At 52.7% G+C, this 15,700-nt stretch overlaps 1 protein-coding gene across 1 annotated transcript in view; it reads left to right on the forward strand.

The window, feature by feature from the left end:
• Window positions 1–15,376, forward strand: part of Cacna1i (calcium voltage-gated channel subunit alpha1 I) — a 98,633-nt gene extending 83,257 nt beyond the window's left edge. Inside the window, exons 28-36 of the mRNA XM_028789847.1 lie at window positions 251–321; window positions 7,291–7,369; window positions 7,929–8,050; window positions 8,624–8,998; window positions 9,255–9,401; window positions 10,412–10,534; window positions 11,179–11,344; window positions 13,408–13,604; window positions 14,735–15,376. Of these exons, the coding sequence (XP_028645680.1) occupies window positions 251–321; window positions 7,291–7,369; window positions 7,929–8,050; window positions 8,624–8,998; window positions 9,255–9,401; window positions 10,412–10,534; window positions 11,179–11,344; window positions 13,408–13,604; window positions 14,735–15,376 (1,922 nt within the window). The remainder of the gene's footprint in view (window positions 1–250; window positions 322–7,290; window positions 7,370–7,928; window positions 8,051–8,623; window positions 8,999–9,254; window positions 9,402–10,411; window positions 10,535–11,178; window positions 11,345–13,407; window positions 13,605–14,734) is intronic.
• Window positions 15,377–15,700: the final 324 nt, after the last annotated feature.

The raw sequence follows: 15,700 nt of genomic DNA on the forward strand, positions 1-15,700 counted from the left end.
GACAGTTGTGGGCCGCCATGTGAGTTATGGGATTGAACTCAGGACTTCTGGAAGAACAGCTAGTGCTTTTAACTACTGGGCCATCCCTCCAGACCCTGGAGCCATAATCTTATGTAGTATCCAAGAGGGAACTCTGACCACACCCTGCTCTCTATTCCCCCTCATCTCTGAGTTCATACACATGCATGTACACACTCACGTGTACACATCCATAGCCTGGATTGACAGCTGGGGCTGATGTCTCCCACAGTGTTGAAACTGTTGAAGATGGCCACAGGAATGCGAGCCCTGCTGGACACGGTGGTACAGGCTCTGCCTCAGGTAAGAGCCACCTCCTTCTGGGGTCCAGTCTTAAAATGTAGGGTTCATTGTGTGGGGCTGGACCCCGGGGGATGTAAGCTGCAATTTTCCTTAGTCCCTGACCTGCCAAAACCCAGGACAGTCTCTTACCTGGGAAGTTGTTTGAACCTCTCCTGCTTGTCTTTGGGAACTGAAAACATGGTCACCAGTATTCACTCTGCATCCAGCCTATGAGCTGAGGACATATGCAGCTCTTTGGGGAGTCACCAGGCTGGTGGGGAGATAACCACTTCAGGGTCCTGTAGGAAGATGCCTTGTTATGCTCCAGGGAGGGAGGGGGCGCAGATCACTTCCTGGGAATTTAGGGAAGGTGACTTTTCAGCTGGACCTGGAAAAGTGGCTTGATGGTCAGTTGTTATGTGATGGACGGTGAGGTTTCCATGCAGACTTCCAGGAGGGGAAGCGCAAGTCTGAGTAGGAGGACACTAATTAGGTAGGACCGTGTCCCTGGTCAGTGGAAGGTGTGCTGGGGTCTGGCTCACAGAGGTGGGTATTTTTCATCTTTCTAATACTTGGGCAGTGTTAGTGCCCCCTCCCTCACCCAGCCATGTCTGAGTGCTATGCTGAGCTGAGCCTTGCACTCATTCACACTCATTGTGATTCATATGTGGAATTTTATGCTTCATAAAAATCAAAGGCATACACACAGCACACAGGGAAGAGGGAGGTAGAGTAGATTCTCCTGGGAACCTCCACCGAGGACACCAGTAAGTTCTATTCTTGAGTTTGGTGTGAGCTTTCCAGTGTTGCAAGGTAAGGCCACCAGAGACTACCACACAGACACTCTTAAAGTCTTTATTGCTGGCTGGTGATTGCATGGGGAAACATGCCCAAATCATACAGCCCTGAGTCTTATGGTTCTTGGTTTTTTGTTTTTGTTTCTGTCTTTTTTTTTTTTTAATGGACAAAACCACATCTTGTTGACACATGTCAGTTAGCAAGAAACGGAACTCAGAAGCCAAAAAAAGCAAGATTAGTACATCTAGGGACTTCCCTGGAACTCAGGATCAGGTCTTTGATGGATTAGGTCTTTGGTAAGTGTTGGGGCACACATGCTGGGTTTTAAGGTCAGAATGGTGCCTTTAATGTGGTCTCACTGTGCTAAGGTTTGGGAGCCTGTGACATTCCTTACTGTTTCTATGGGCATGGGTCAAATTGTGGAGTCATCTTGGGGCAGGGAGTTACATTGTCCCCCCAGTACTTATTCTTTGGTTTGCATAGCTAAGTAGGCAGCTGAACAAGCAGGGTCTTATAGTCAGGGTTAGGAACAGAAGGAGCAATGGCCCAGCAATGGCCATAAGTAGAGTATTTATCCAGTGTGCCCAGGAGAGCAAGGATTGATACCACTGGTTAGATTCTTGGCACCTCTTTTCTCTTTCTCAGTGTTATTTCTGGCTATGGCTAAACATTCTCTAATTACCCCTGACTGGTTGGCATAGAAGCAACAGGTTTCTCCCAGCGCCACACAGAAACATCTCATTTCATGAAGAAAAACCTCTGCTAAGGAATCTACCTGGGCTTCCAGATGGGAAGTAGAATTCTCCAGATGGCCTAGGTCTATGTTTACTCGAGTACAGAGTTTCTTAAATTTTTTTTTATCCCCCACAACTAGGGCTGAAGTTCTAATTGTGGCAGAGCCTGTGATGCCTGCCCCTAGGGATAGGGGAGTGAGAATAGGGATAGCCCGCTCGCCGCGCACAGAGCAGCCCACCATGTAGGCGGGCCTGGGCAGTTTTTCATTATAGACAATCACCTGTGGTTTGACACACATGAGGACTCCAAGGAGTGATGTCTCCTCCAGTGCAGACAATTCAGAAGATGCACACATGGTTAAGGTTTCAGTGCAAGTGAGCCAAGCAGTGTCTGGGGCCTGGAGACATTCTGGCTGACGATCTTGGAGTTAATCTGCTGTGTATGGCTACAGGAATCTGCATGGCGGGGAACAACCTAGAAGCCTTCTTAGTAACATTAAACAGGTGCTCTTTCCTTGGACGACTCCGAGGGTGAACTTAGGATGGTTCCATTTACAGTTTTCGGAATCGGAAGTGGAACGTATTGGTTGATAATCCCAACATAGTATGGGGGTTTGGGACCCAGGCATAGTCAGCAATCTTTACCTATGTCTGGTAGAGAAGCAGTTCAGGAACGGATACACCCCTTCTAGCATCCAAAACACTGAAGGACTGGCTTCCTCTAATTCCTGGACCTTTACCCTTCATGGTTCCCAAAGGGGATAGTGGATTTGGTGCTTGGCACTGTAGAGAGCTCATATTACCAAGATGGACCAGTTTGGGCAGATGGGCCAGATGACCCTAGGTCATCTGCAGCCTGGGTCTCAACCACTCACATATAGCCTGACTCCCTGGGTTCTGCTGGTATCCCAATAAGGACCTTCAGTTTCCTGCCAGGGCCTAACCTTTCTGGCTATGGGACTGTGTTGGCCAAGACTAGTGAAATTACAGGTAGATTGTGATGGTTTTGTCTCTAGAGCCACGTGTACCCCTAGAAAGACTTGGTTTCACAATCCTACTGAATACAATGCTATTGGCTTGACCCTTAGCAGTCTGGGGGAGTCAGCGGAGCAGACATAGTATTGGGTTGGCTGGAGCTCTGTCTCCTCAAAAGTGGACCTGCAGCCCCAGGAGCACACTCCTTTGCAGCATCCTTTCCCAGTTGCCTCTGGTTGTGGTATTTTACAGAAATCTACCTGGAAGGTACATTGGTCTCAGTGGATTAGACTGGTTATGAGCTCCCCAGTACAGGAATTCCTTAATTCCCATACGCGAAGGGGGTTGGGACATTTCCCACAGAGGGACAAAGAAAACACAATAGAATGATCGTAGACATGGGGCCCATGTCAGTATTATCTTTAGTGGGTCGGAGGACCCGATGACAACTTGTCTATCTTTGTCCCCTGTAGCCTCCCTCAGCTGGGTGTAGTAGATTCATGGGATGGCACTGGCAACTTCCACTTCTGTAGGGGTGGTGAGGATCATAGGGTATGGGTGTTTCCATGTTGGCTCTAGGCTCTAGGTCAGGATCCTCTTTACCCACACAAGGTCAACAGGCTGGAACTTGTGGGCAGACTCACAGATGGGCAAGGAGGTGGCCTCTTGGACCGTCTGATGAATAGTCTCTGGACTTGATGCAGGGACTTGTAAGGACTTGAGGAGGGACTGGTTAGTAATCCCCACCTTAGCTTAGGGAGGAAATGGGAAAGGCCTCCCAAACACAATTCCAAATGGGTGAAATCTCAGTAAGGTGTGGTCTTTAGGAGGGCAAATGCTGGAGGTTGGTTCAATGTTTGCCAGTCTCAAGGACATATTTAGTTAGTTTCCTTCAAGGTCCTATTCATCCTTCCTACCTGCCCTAAGTTTTGTCACCTATAGGTACAATGTAGTTTCCAATTAACATTTAGGACCTATGTCAGATTTTAGAAACTTGGGCTGTGAAGGCTGTAGGCTATTGGTCAGACCCCAGTGAGAGGGGCAATCCAAACCTAGCAATCAATTCTTTGAAAAGTTTCTTCTTGACCACTTAGGCTGTCTCTGTTCAAGTAGGATATGCTTCTACCCATCCAGAGAAGGCATCTGTGAAAGCTAATACTTATACCCATGAACCATGGGTTTCATAAAAATCTGCTTTCCAGTGTTCTCTGGGGGTGCTTCCTCGGGCATGGATTCCTTTGGGGTTTTTCTTCCTCCTTTAGGGTTCATGTGGGCACAAGTAGTACTTCTAGACACAGCGGGTTTGACAAGATTGTCTAGTTGGAGACTATAATATCTGGGCCTCAACAGTTTTGGATGCTCCCAGGAGGGTGGCCTGGTGGGGTTTGGTGAGCATTTGTCTCCTGATCACCAGAGAGTACAGAGTACAGGTCTCCTGTTTGGCAAGAACCACCAACCATCTGCATCCTGTTTGGTGTCTTCTCTCTTTCCCTATTGCATTTCTTCCTGGATGTTGTTTGGGTACGGGAGAAATTTGGGTTCAGGCAGGTTAACCAAGACCTGGAGAGCCCCCACTGGCTCTAGGGTCACCTTCTGGACACCAAGTCTGCTGCCCTGCTCCCTTGAGCTTCTGAAGAATCCCCCCTTTTGATGTCCTTCACAGTTGTTAATGGCTACTTTTTTGGCAGCCACATGGCTGCTAGTAGGGCTACAGTTTCTTTATTTTTGATTTCCTTTCTGGCCAAGGTGAGCAGTTTCCTTTTTTTTCTTGATAGAGGGTCCTGTGGACATGGGCTATGACAAACGGTTTTGTCCTCCCCGCAGTGAAATGCCTGGGTTAACACCAGAAGCTTAGCCTTTGTGCTGAGGTTCCTCAGCTGAGGGACTGGGCTCACACCGTACTGTCGAAGGTGACAACTATGCCCCGGCATACCTGATTCTGTCTTAAATAAAACTGTTCCCGCAGAGCAGTGGTGGCGCACACCTTTAATCCCAGCACTTGGGAGGCAGAGGCAGGCAGATTTCTGAGTTTGAGGCCAGCCTGGTCTACAGAGTGAGTTCCAGGACAGCCAGGGCTATGCAGAGAAACCCTGTCTCAAAAAAACAAAACAAAAAAAACAACAACAAAAAAACCAACAACAAAAACAAACAAAACTGTTCCCATAGTTTACAGTATCTCTCCTGTTTCTTCCGGCAGGACATCTGCTAGTCAGATCTGACAGATTGGACCTCATTAGTCCATTTTCAGGCTCTATTGGGTTATCTTCTGGCAGCAGGCTGGCTGGTTGATGGCTGAGGTTCTAAAGAACCAGATTCAGGGCTGGTTCAGAACTACCCGCTGATGTATTATTCAGGCATTGGAAATCCACTTCTCTGAGGTTCCCCTCAAGGAAGGGCTCTACAGAGTGTGGGGTGATTAGGAACACATTCCTGGCCCTAGTTCAGCGTGTTAGCTCCACTAGTGTGGCTGTGGAGACATCTCACAAACAAACAGGCAGAAACAGGATCACATCTTATGGATAGATAGATTACTTCTTGGCTTCTAGATAGGCTTCTCCTAGGGTTCCGGTGCCAGGATAATACCCTGGGCCTTACTCACATACAAATAGAGATATCTACTAGGGCCAGTACAGAGATGAGGTTCTTCATCAAAGCCTCGAAAGTTCCTTGTTAAGAGTCAGTGCATTGCAGTGGCTGAGTGTTGCTGCCAGTACTAATGGCTTAGCTAGCTCTACCATACCGAGTATCCTCTAGTGGCAACACCCGACCTTCCATATGAATTCCTGTGCTTGGGGATTGGTAGAACTGCTGAAATTTGGCTCCGGGAAAGCATTCCTTTGCCCTATACAGATGGAGAAGGCATCAGGGAGGGCCCCTCAGGGGAGGTGACCTAAACTGGGCTTTGAGAAATGAGGAAGGACTAACCATACTAGTCCAAGTGTCTTCCCTGTAGAGGAACCATCAGCCCATTCCCACATGCAGAGACCCAGCAGCCCATTTCCACATGGTTGGAGCCAAAGAGTTGAAAAATCAGACTGGAAGGGCAGAGGGAGGGGGTGTCATAGCAGGCCTTCAGCTCTGGGACAAAACAAATATTTTTTTGGGCTTTGTGCTGTGGACTCTGTATAGCATAGGAGTGTTTGGACAAGAGGGCTCCAAGCAGAGCTGCCTCCGTGAAGGAGACTGGAGGGAAGAGTGGAGGCAAGGAGGCAGGCGAGGAGGCTGCTGGGGCTCTCAGGCCCTAAGGGAGGGGGTGTGAGGGTGAAAGTAGGAGACTTACCGGAAAGATGGGGGCAATATCCATTTCACTGAATGCTTCGGTCCTTGATGAGTAGAATGCCATTAATTAGCCAGGCACCGCAGTGCAGAGTGGCTGTCCTCCCTATTACAGTCTGTGATCAACGGGGGGTTTTACTTTATGGTAATTACCTCAAAGCCGTCAGGAGGGATTTTCTTTGTAGGGCAGGCACGCCTTCAGGTTGATCCGTAGCATGAGTAAAGGCAGTCTCCCACTGGTGCACGGATTTGAACCAGGCTTGGAATCTGGGGCAATCTGTCCTACAGGAGCTATGGGGACAGGGGTGGCTGCATCTGCAGGAGGCTCCTGGGATCACGGGCATTCGTGGACCCTCCACTCCTTCCTTTCTGTGACCAGCCATGTACTGGCCTGTGGACGAGGCAAGTGTTCCTTCATTCAGTTGTGTCCCAGGCCATCAAAGGACAGTTTGCTGGGCTTGCGTCCCTGAGCTGTCCTCACTCAGGAGAGTGGTATAACTAAACAGGAACTTCCACTCTTGGTGTGTCTCGTTTTCACTCTGAGAAATGGGGAGAGAGATGGCACATTGATTTGTGTGTGTGTGCGTGTGTGTGTGTGTGAGTGTATACACATGTGTGTAAGGGTAAGGGTGTATAATTGAGTGTATTGTTTTGTTTTTTGAGGAAAGGTGTCTCCCTGAGCCTAAAACTCATGAATGAACTCCAGGGATTCGCCAGGCTGTGCCCTCAGAAGCAGGGCATATACACACCCCTGTACCGTGCTTTTATGTGGGGCTGGGGATCTGAAGCCAGGTCCTCATGCTTACACAATGGTCACGTGACCCATTGAGCCACCTCCCCAAGCCCTTCATAGGTTTCTGGGACAAGTGAAGTGCTCATGGCAAAGACATTAAGCATCCAGTTCTTATCCGGTGACCTATGCTGCAGGAGTCTTGCCCTTCCGGAGGTTACAAGGGGATAACAAACCTGGATACTTAGCAACAATGTAGCTAACAATATAGTTGTAACAATATAGCTGCCCCAGCCTGACCCTGCCTCTGTCCCCCCTGGCCTAGGTCTTTCACCTCTACCCTTCTGCCCCGGGAATTCCCTTCCCTGCCCTCCTCCAGTTCTGGAACTCCTCTTCCTGACTCTCCCCAGGCCTCCCCCTTCTCCTCTTGCATACCCCAGGCCTCCAGCCCCCAGCCCAGCCCACCTCTCCCCACAGGTGGGCAACCTGGGCCTCCTCTTCATGCTGCTCTTCTTCATCTACGCTGCTCTGGGAGTGGAGCTCTTCGGAAAGCTGGGTGAGCGATGCTGCCACCAGAGGCCATGGTGCGGGGAGATGCCTCAGTAGCAGGACTCCTCATTCAAACCCAGTCTTAGCATGGGGTAGTTTCTGAAGCCAGGCTCATGAATGTACATCAGATCTGTATGGTGGAATCCTAGACTTCAACTTTTGGTCTTTTGGGAAGCCTTCTTTCTCTGCTTCCAGCCATTGCCTGTCCTAAGCCAGGGCTACCCTAGTAACAGAGACCAGGGCAAAGGAGAGGGCAACACATCCCATGTTGAGCCCAGCCCTGCATGTAAGGTCAGTTTGAGAAATCAGGGATTCCCCCAAGGGGCTGGCCCTTACCCCACCCATCTCTCTCAGGAGGTGTTTATTGGATAGAAGACCCAAATGCTTCTGAGACTGAGACCCCAGCCAGTGTATCACTTCCTTGAGCCTCAGTTGTCCCATCTGTGGGCTGGGCACAGTCCGTCCACATGCACTGCTGAGGGTTGTAGGGGGTACTCTGAGAGGATGACTGGGGTGGCAACTTGGGGTGCCATGGGTGGACAGGTTGACCACTTCTCCCCTCTCAGTCTGCAACGACGAGAACCCATGTGAGGGTATGAGCCGGCACGCTACCTTCGAGAACTTCGGCATGGCCTTCCTCACACTCTTCCAGGTCTCCACAGGCGATAACTGGAATGGAATTATGAAGGTATTCATGGGCCAGCTGAGGGGAAATCAGGTAGTTTCAAGTCCTGGGTGCATGGTGGCCCCACTGATCCAGACATAGTACCCTCTGCATGCTCAGTGTCCCATTGTACACAGGAAGTGGAGACAGGGACCAGAGACGTCCAGGGACCTCCTTAAATCCAGTGAGATGGAATTGTGGTCAGATCAGGGAGAACCTTGGTGGGCTGGCCTGAAAAGCAGCACTGAATGCCTGAGAAACCCCGTGTCTTTTCTCAGATTTGCTTGTGGGTCTGAGAGGTGGGGTCAGCCACTGTAGGGAGTGAAGAGGACCAGAGCGAACCAGATTAGGACTCTAGGGACTTGGCTAAAGTTGAGCCAAGCTCGGGTTCACCATAAGCTAGACAGGCATGAATGCAGTTATGACTCTGGAGGGGCATTGATCTGGGGCCCATGGTGTGGGTGCATGTCTGAGTGTGTGTTATGTGTATGCCTGACCTCCAGTAGCCTTGTGCATCCTCTGTGCTATGGAGGTGAGGCGTGTGGCTGGGCAGGTATGTCGAGTGGCATTGACCTCACCAGCCTGTCCCTGTGGTAGGACACTCTGCGCGACTGCACCCATGACGAGCGCAGCTGCCTGAGCAGCCTGCAGTTTGTGTCGCCTCTGTACTTTGTGAGCTTTGTGCTCACTGCCCAGTTCGTGCTCATCAACGTGGTGGTGGCTGTGCTGATGAAACATCTGGATGACAGCAACAAGGAGGCCCAGGAGGATGCAGAGATGGATGCTGAGATCGAGCTGGAGATGGCCCATGGCCTAGGCCCCGGCCCCTGCCCCTGTCCCTGCCCCTGCCCCTGTCCTGGCCCGAGGATGCCCACTAGTTCACCGGGGGCTCCGGGCCGAGGATCAGGAGGGGCAGGTGTTGGAGGCGACACTGAGAGCCACCTGTGCCAGCACTGCTATTCTCCAGCCCAGGTGGGCAGGGGCTGAGAGGTGAATGGGGCACAAAGGGCAAGAGCCATGGGGCCAGATGGGTAGCTGGGCTGGGAGGTACCTTCCATCTTCTGGGTTCCCTCTGTGTTCAGCTTCAAGAGAGGGGGATCCTGTAATGAGGAGCTCAGCCCCAGGCTGAGGGCACAGAGAATGGGAAGGCAGCTCTGCCCCGCCTACCCCAAAGTCCAGGGACCCAGCCGATAATCCCACCTGTCCCCACCCTGCCCCGTCCGCCTAGGAGACCCTGTGGCTGGACAGCGTCTCTTTAATCATCAAGGACTCCTTGGAGGGGGAGCTGACCATCATTGACAACCTGTCTGGCTCCATCTTTCATCACTACTCCTCACCTGCTGGCTGTGGCAAGTGTCACCATGACAAGCAAGAGGTACTGACAGCCGAGGAAGAGCTGGCTCCCTGGGAGTTACCAGGGAGTGAAGTACTGGGGGAAGTTGTGGCTTTAGGCTCCTAGAAACATACCAATCCCACTGGGCAAAGTGGTTTGTCTAGGAAGGGTAGCCCTGTGGTGGGACCTAGAGAGCCCCAGAGAGAGTCCTCAGCACCCTTGGATATAAAAGGTGCTGAGATGCAGTACTCTTTCTACCATGTGCTGCTGGGACAGGTTTTGTCCCTTCCATGGCATTTTGCCCTTTCTGAAACAGGGAGGGGTCTCTGGTGTCTGCTTGTTGTTGTTCTCTGATGGCCGTGGTCATCCTCCCTCCCCCACCCCGAATATCTCAACGCTTCTCTTGGGAGCCTTCTTCAGGCTTCCTCTCAGAGGCAGCTCTGTCCCACTCTGCTCAGGAGCCATCTCTCAGGCTGTTCCCAGCTGTTCCCAAGAGTTCCTCCCAGGCCCCTGAACATATATTTATAGCTCCTGGGCTCATCCCAGAGACTTCTAGGATCAGTGTCTGTGAGGTTATCTCCAGGAGCCCTGGGCAGGAGCTGATCACATGGGCTGCTCAATTCTCCTGCCCTATAAGATGGAGACGGATTTCTCAAGGTAGCAGGTCATGCAGATCTCCTTGCAGGGACATCTGCAGAGGACACAAGTAGGCCTCAGAGGACTCACACCCAGCCCAGTTCTGTAGGCACTTGGTCTGGGGCAAGTGGACAACAGAGCTCCAGAGCTCACTGTACCATGGCCACTTTTGTGCTCAGACACTAAGGTGGGCCACTCAGACCTGGTTTCCATTCCAGGTGGCCCCTGTGGCATCCTCCTGTGTCACCCAGACTGGGATCCAACACAGAGCGGGCCCACCACCCATGCCCAGCAGGCCCGTGAACCACTCTGACCACCACCCCATGTCCTTTCAGGGACCTGTTGCTCAGCGCTCCAGGCCCAGGCTGCCCCATCCCAGCCCCAGGGTGACCCGAGGCCACCACCTCCCCCTGCAGGTGCAGCTGGCTGAGACAGAGGCCTTCTCCCTGAACTCAGACAGGTCCTCGTCCATCCTGCTGGGGGATGACCTGAGTCTTGAGGACCCCACGGCCTGCCCGCAGGGCCGCAAGGAGAGCAAAGTAAGCGACTAAGTGTCTCCTTACGTTGTACTGCATGTGTGATGCGAAGGTCCACAGTTTCTCGGGCCAGGCTGGGCCCAGGCTGAGGTTAATTGAGGTCACAGGTTGAGGTAGCATGAACCCATCAACATCAGTGTGGACTCAGGCAGCTCTCAAGGAACTTGTGGGGCTGGGAAAACTCTGGAAGGAGATGCCCCAGCCCTTCGCTCCTCACGCAAGACCCCAGGCAGTGGCCAGAGAGGAAGACCTCTTCTCCCCAAGTATGAATGTGGAAACTGAGTCACAACAAAGGGAGGGGCCTACCTAATGTTCTAGTCTGATACTTTCACCCTGAGTGACCGCCACACTGAGTTAGTCTTTTGATTATAGACATGAGGAGGACCCAGTACTGTCTCAAGGCCATTAGACTCAGGAAGGGAGGGGTGGGGGAACCACAGCTGCCTGGAGCATCTAACAGGGCTTCCTAGAGGAGAGAACCTTCCGTTTGAGGACTGGAAGGTGGTGACTGCTGGTCAGGTGGAGGAGGTAAGAGAAAGGAGGACTTCCTAGGTAGGGATGGGGATAGTTATGCAGGAGCCATGTCTCCGTGTCCCCCAACTTCTGTGCCCTCCAACTTACTGATCATCTACCTCCCTTGCCTGCAGGGTGAGCTGGAGCCTCCGGAACCTGTGCAGGCTGGAGACCCGGATGAATGCTTTTACCCCTTTGCCAGTGAGCCAGTGTCTGCAGGCCCAGAGAGCCTGCTGTGTGAGATGGGGGCCATTCCGTTCAACCCTGTCCAGTCCTGGCTCAAACACGAGAGCAGCCAAGGTGAGGGTCGATGCCCTACCAGCTCCCACACTCTGATCTCAAGAGTGTACTTCATGGGGGAGGGAGGTTTCCATAAAGAACCAAATGAGTATCTGACAATTAGAGGGAAGACTCAAGCCTGATACAGTAGTGATAAAAGACATAGAGCCTACGAGCTAATGATAGCCAGAGCCCGATCTAAAGGAAGCTTCACGCTGAGATTCTTATGTTCTGTGATGAAAAGGGAACTGGGCTGCCACACACAGCTCTTGGTGTCAAGCAGAAGGAAGGCGTTTGGGTGGAGTCTCATCTGAGAGACAGTTTCCCCCCATATATTAACACAAAGTGATACATATGACGGAAAGACGTCTTTCAGTGGCCCGTTGATTAAGGGATCTCTACCCCAAACCTCCTTGAAGAGTGGGTCTGTGTTTTGGGACATGGATGGACTGTAGGCTCAGGATATGGGACTAAGCTAGCTTTCCTGTCACTTGGGCTCCCTCTTGGAGGATGACAGGAATCTGGTTGGCAATATTGGCTGGGTAGGGGAAAAGTGAGACAGCCCAATAGAAGAATGACCCCCTAGGCCCTGAGCTTACTCTAAGATGTCTTCTGTGCTGTCTGGGTGACTGGCTTTTCCATGGACCCTCTGTAAAGCCAGTGGTCTCTCATGGACATGATGGCTGGGATGCCAGGGATTTCCTGGTCTTACAAACCAGAGCTCAGGGTCTGACTGCAGGCACGTTCTGTTGAAGTGTTCAGTTAACCATTGGTTTGGATGTTCCTTCAGTATACTGGGCAGCACAGAACAGGAACCTGACCAGGACACAGCCTGCACAGCTGCCTGGTGTCTACTTCCATATTCTGAACCCTATATTCCTTCCTCATTCTATGAAGGCAGAAGCAGCTGCTTCTGGTCCTGGCATTCAAAAGTCTGCCCTGTCTCAGGTTCCCCAGCCTGGCCTCATCCCTTTCTATCTGCAGCAGAGCAGACCAAGCCCATCTGGAAGCTTCTATACCATCAGCACAGGGGTGGGCCCGTGCCTGGAACCCAACCCCACATTGTCCAAGAGCCCCCCCACCCCAGGCCTGGCCAGACCATGCAAGATAGTCAGAGCCTGAGGGAAGAGTCTGAGTCAGAGTCTTAGTGATTGAATACCTACTGTGTGCGTGGTGCTGGGCTAAGTGCTCCATACCTGCTGTTGTCTCCAGAGCACTCCTCTTGTGTTGTTTACGTTCTCACTGCTGTGCCCAAGCGCCTGGTAAAAGTGACTTAAGGAAGAGTTTGTTTCGGCTCACAGTTCTAAGGTACAGTCCATCATGGCAGGAAAGGCATGGCAGTGGCAGTTCAAGGCAGCTGGTCACATTTGGATCCACAGTCAGGAAGCAGGGACAGATGAACGCTGGCGCTCAGCTCACTTTCTCCTTTGTGTTCAGTCCAGGACCCCAGCCTGTGAGATGGTACTACCCACAGTTAGCATTATTGCAGTCTGTGGGATGGTGCCGCTCACAGTTAGCAATATTGCAGTTTAGAGTGGCTCCTTTTATTCTCAGCCCAATTTAGAAACTTATACACACACAGACACACAGACACACAGACACACAGACACACACAGACACACAGACACACACACAGACACACAGACACACACACAGACACACAGACACACAGACACACACACACACAGACACACACACACAGACACACAGACACAGACACAGACACACACACACACACACACACACACACACACTCTCAGAGTACCTCTCCTTGGTGACTCTAGAGCCTGTCGAGTTGATCATGACAATAACTGACACCCGTTGGGTGGATATCTGTTCCCATTCCTGGAGGAAGAAGGCCTTGGAGTCTGGTCTACTGAGCTCTGAAAACAGCACTCGCTCAGACCCAGTCCTTCCCGAAATCACACCAAAAGTGTTCCTTGCTCTCACAGCAAGGAAACCAACACTTGAAGTTGAAGCTTTGCCCACAGTCTTACAGCCAGTGTTAAGTAGTGCAGGTGAGGGCTGGTGCTCTGTGCCCACCGCCTGGGCTGTCCCCAGCATTTCCTCTTCCTCCCTCACAGCACCTCCGAGCCCTTTCTCCCCGGATGGCTGCAGTCCTCTGCTGCAGATGCCTGCTGAGTTCTTCCACCCTGCTGTGTCTGCCAGCCAGAAGGGGCAGGAACCGGGCATGAGTGCGGGGACCCTGCCCAAGATTGCACTTCAGGGGTCCTGGGCATCCCTGAGGTCACCGAGTGTCAACTGCACCCTCTTGCGCCAGGTACAGGCACCTCTTGGATTCTCAAGAGTGTCCCGGAGCCTCAGGGGACTGGAGTGAGGAGGGGAAGGGAAAGAACATCGTGCAACCACGGCAGCTGAGTCTGGGAAAGTTGGGGCACTTCTGAGACTTGAGAGGAGAGGAGATCCCAAAGATGAATATGAGTAAGCCCAGCTCCTGAGGGGGAGCTAGGTTGCCAAGGCAGCCGAAATGGGGGACCTTGCTGGAAAGAAGAAAAGAAAGAGAGGCCCTGGGGAGGCCTTCTGGGGTGACAGGATGTTGGGGTCAGGGACTGTGCCTTGAATGATATGCGTGGGTGGTGGGCATCATCGCTGGACTGCTTGCATACAGATTATAGATTGCTTGATTGCAGAAGGGCAAGTTGGGAAATAGGAAGACTTGGTTATATTGTCTCCTGCAAGGATGGCTGGAGCCACAGCCCCTAGGCCAGCTGGGCACAGAAGGCCTCTGGAGCACAGGACAGAAACTCAGCAGCACCTTCGGTGGGCCATGTGTCATTCTATCCAACAGTGGAGACTGGCTTGCAGCCTCCTTGCAATCATTATTCAGGCACAGTTAAGCTCTAGTTTCATCAGGTTGTTCATCGCAACAGTCAATGAACCCGGTCTCCCTGCCTCCCATGGAGGACAGTGTAGGGTTTAAAGTGTGCGCGTGCGCATGCGCAGTACAGGAGGAGAGCTAGCAGAGCTCTTGAGTGCTGGGAATATAACTATGTGTGAGGGGCGTGGCTGGGAGAGCAAGTGAAGCGGGAAGCTTACCTAGGTGAGAGGTTGGGAGCCACTGGAATGAGGCACAGCTATGGAAGACAGGTAGAAGAGCTTGGGGACAAGGGACAGTGTTGGAGATGTGGATGAGAGTCAGGTGGAAACTCTGTGAAGGTCAGGCTTGATACCAGGACTAAGAAGGAAAGCTTAAGCTGTCCAGAGGGGACAGAGAGCCTGTGTGAGGCATCTGTGGTCACTGCCCCGAGAGACTTCAGAAATGCTGGTGTGGCAGAGGGGATGCTGTGGGATCCTGGGTCCCATCATCAGACAGTCCATTAAAGACCAGTGAGCAGAGCAGGGTAAGGAGAGATGGTACAGGCGGCCTCATCCCTTCTTACCTCCCCGCAGGCGACTGTGAGTGACACGTCATTGGATGCCAGCCCTAGCAGCTCAGCGGGCAGCCTGCAGACCACACTGGAGGACAGTCTGACCCTGAGTGACAGTCCCCGGCGTGCCCTGGGGCCACCGCTCCAGGTGCCAGGGCCACGGGCTAGCCTGTCACCGGCCACCCGGCGCCGCCTCAGCCTGCGGGGGCGTGGCCTGTTTAGTCTGCGTGGGCTGCGGGCCCATCAGCGCAGCCACAGCAGCGGTGGCTCCACCAGCCCTGGCTGCACTCACCACGACTCCATGGACCCCTCTGATGAGGAGGGCCGCGGGGGCGCAGGTGGCGGGGGTGCGGGCAGTGAGCACTCCGAGACCCTCAGCAGCCTGTCGCTCACATCTCTCTTCTGCCTACCACCCACTCTGCCACCACCCGGCCTCACCCCAGCCAGGAAGTTCAGCAGTACCAGCAGCCTGGCCGCTGGACCTGGCCGTCCTGGCACTACTGTCTCCGCCCGTGGCCTGGCCAGGAGTCCCTCATGGGCTGCAGACCGCAGCAAGGACCCACCAGGCCAGGCTCAGCTGGCCTCAGGCTTGGGCTCCTCAGCACCCGAGCCTCGGCCACCTCCCGGGGAGTCAACTGATGCTGCGAGCAAAAGGAAGAGATGAGGGGCCGCAGGGGCTGCAGGAGACCTGCTACCTGCTGTCCTCCTGCCTGCCCCATCTTGCCTTCTTTTACCTCAAGAGCCAGGGAGCAGACAGCAATACTTTGCCCACACCTGGGAGTGGCATAGGGGCCAGCCAGCGCCAGGCCACTGGGCAGGCGACTGAGAGGGTCTGGGTTAGCCAAGGCTCAGATGTGGCCCCTTCCGAGGCCCTTCCAGTGCATATGCAGATATATACATATATATATAGAGACAGACATATATTTATTTATTTTTTTTACTGAGAGCTTATGAATTCCAGAACGTGCTAAAGTGGAGGGGTCAGGCC

Source organism: Grammomys surdaster, unplaced genomic scaffold (genome assembly GCF_004785775.1).
Source record: "Grammomys surdaster isolate TR1022 unplaced genomic scaffold, NIH_TR_1.0 125852, whole genome shotgun sequence".
NCBI lineage: Eukaryota > Metazoa > Chordata > Mammalia > Rodentia > Muridae > Grammomys > Grammomys surdaster.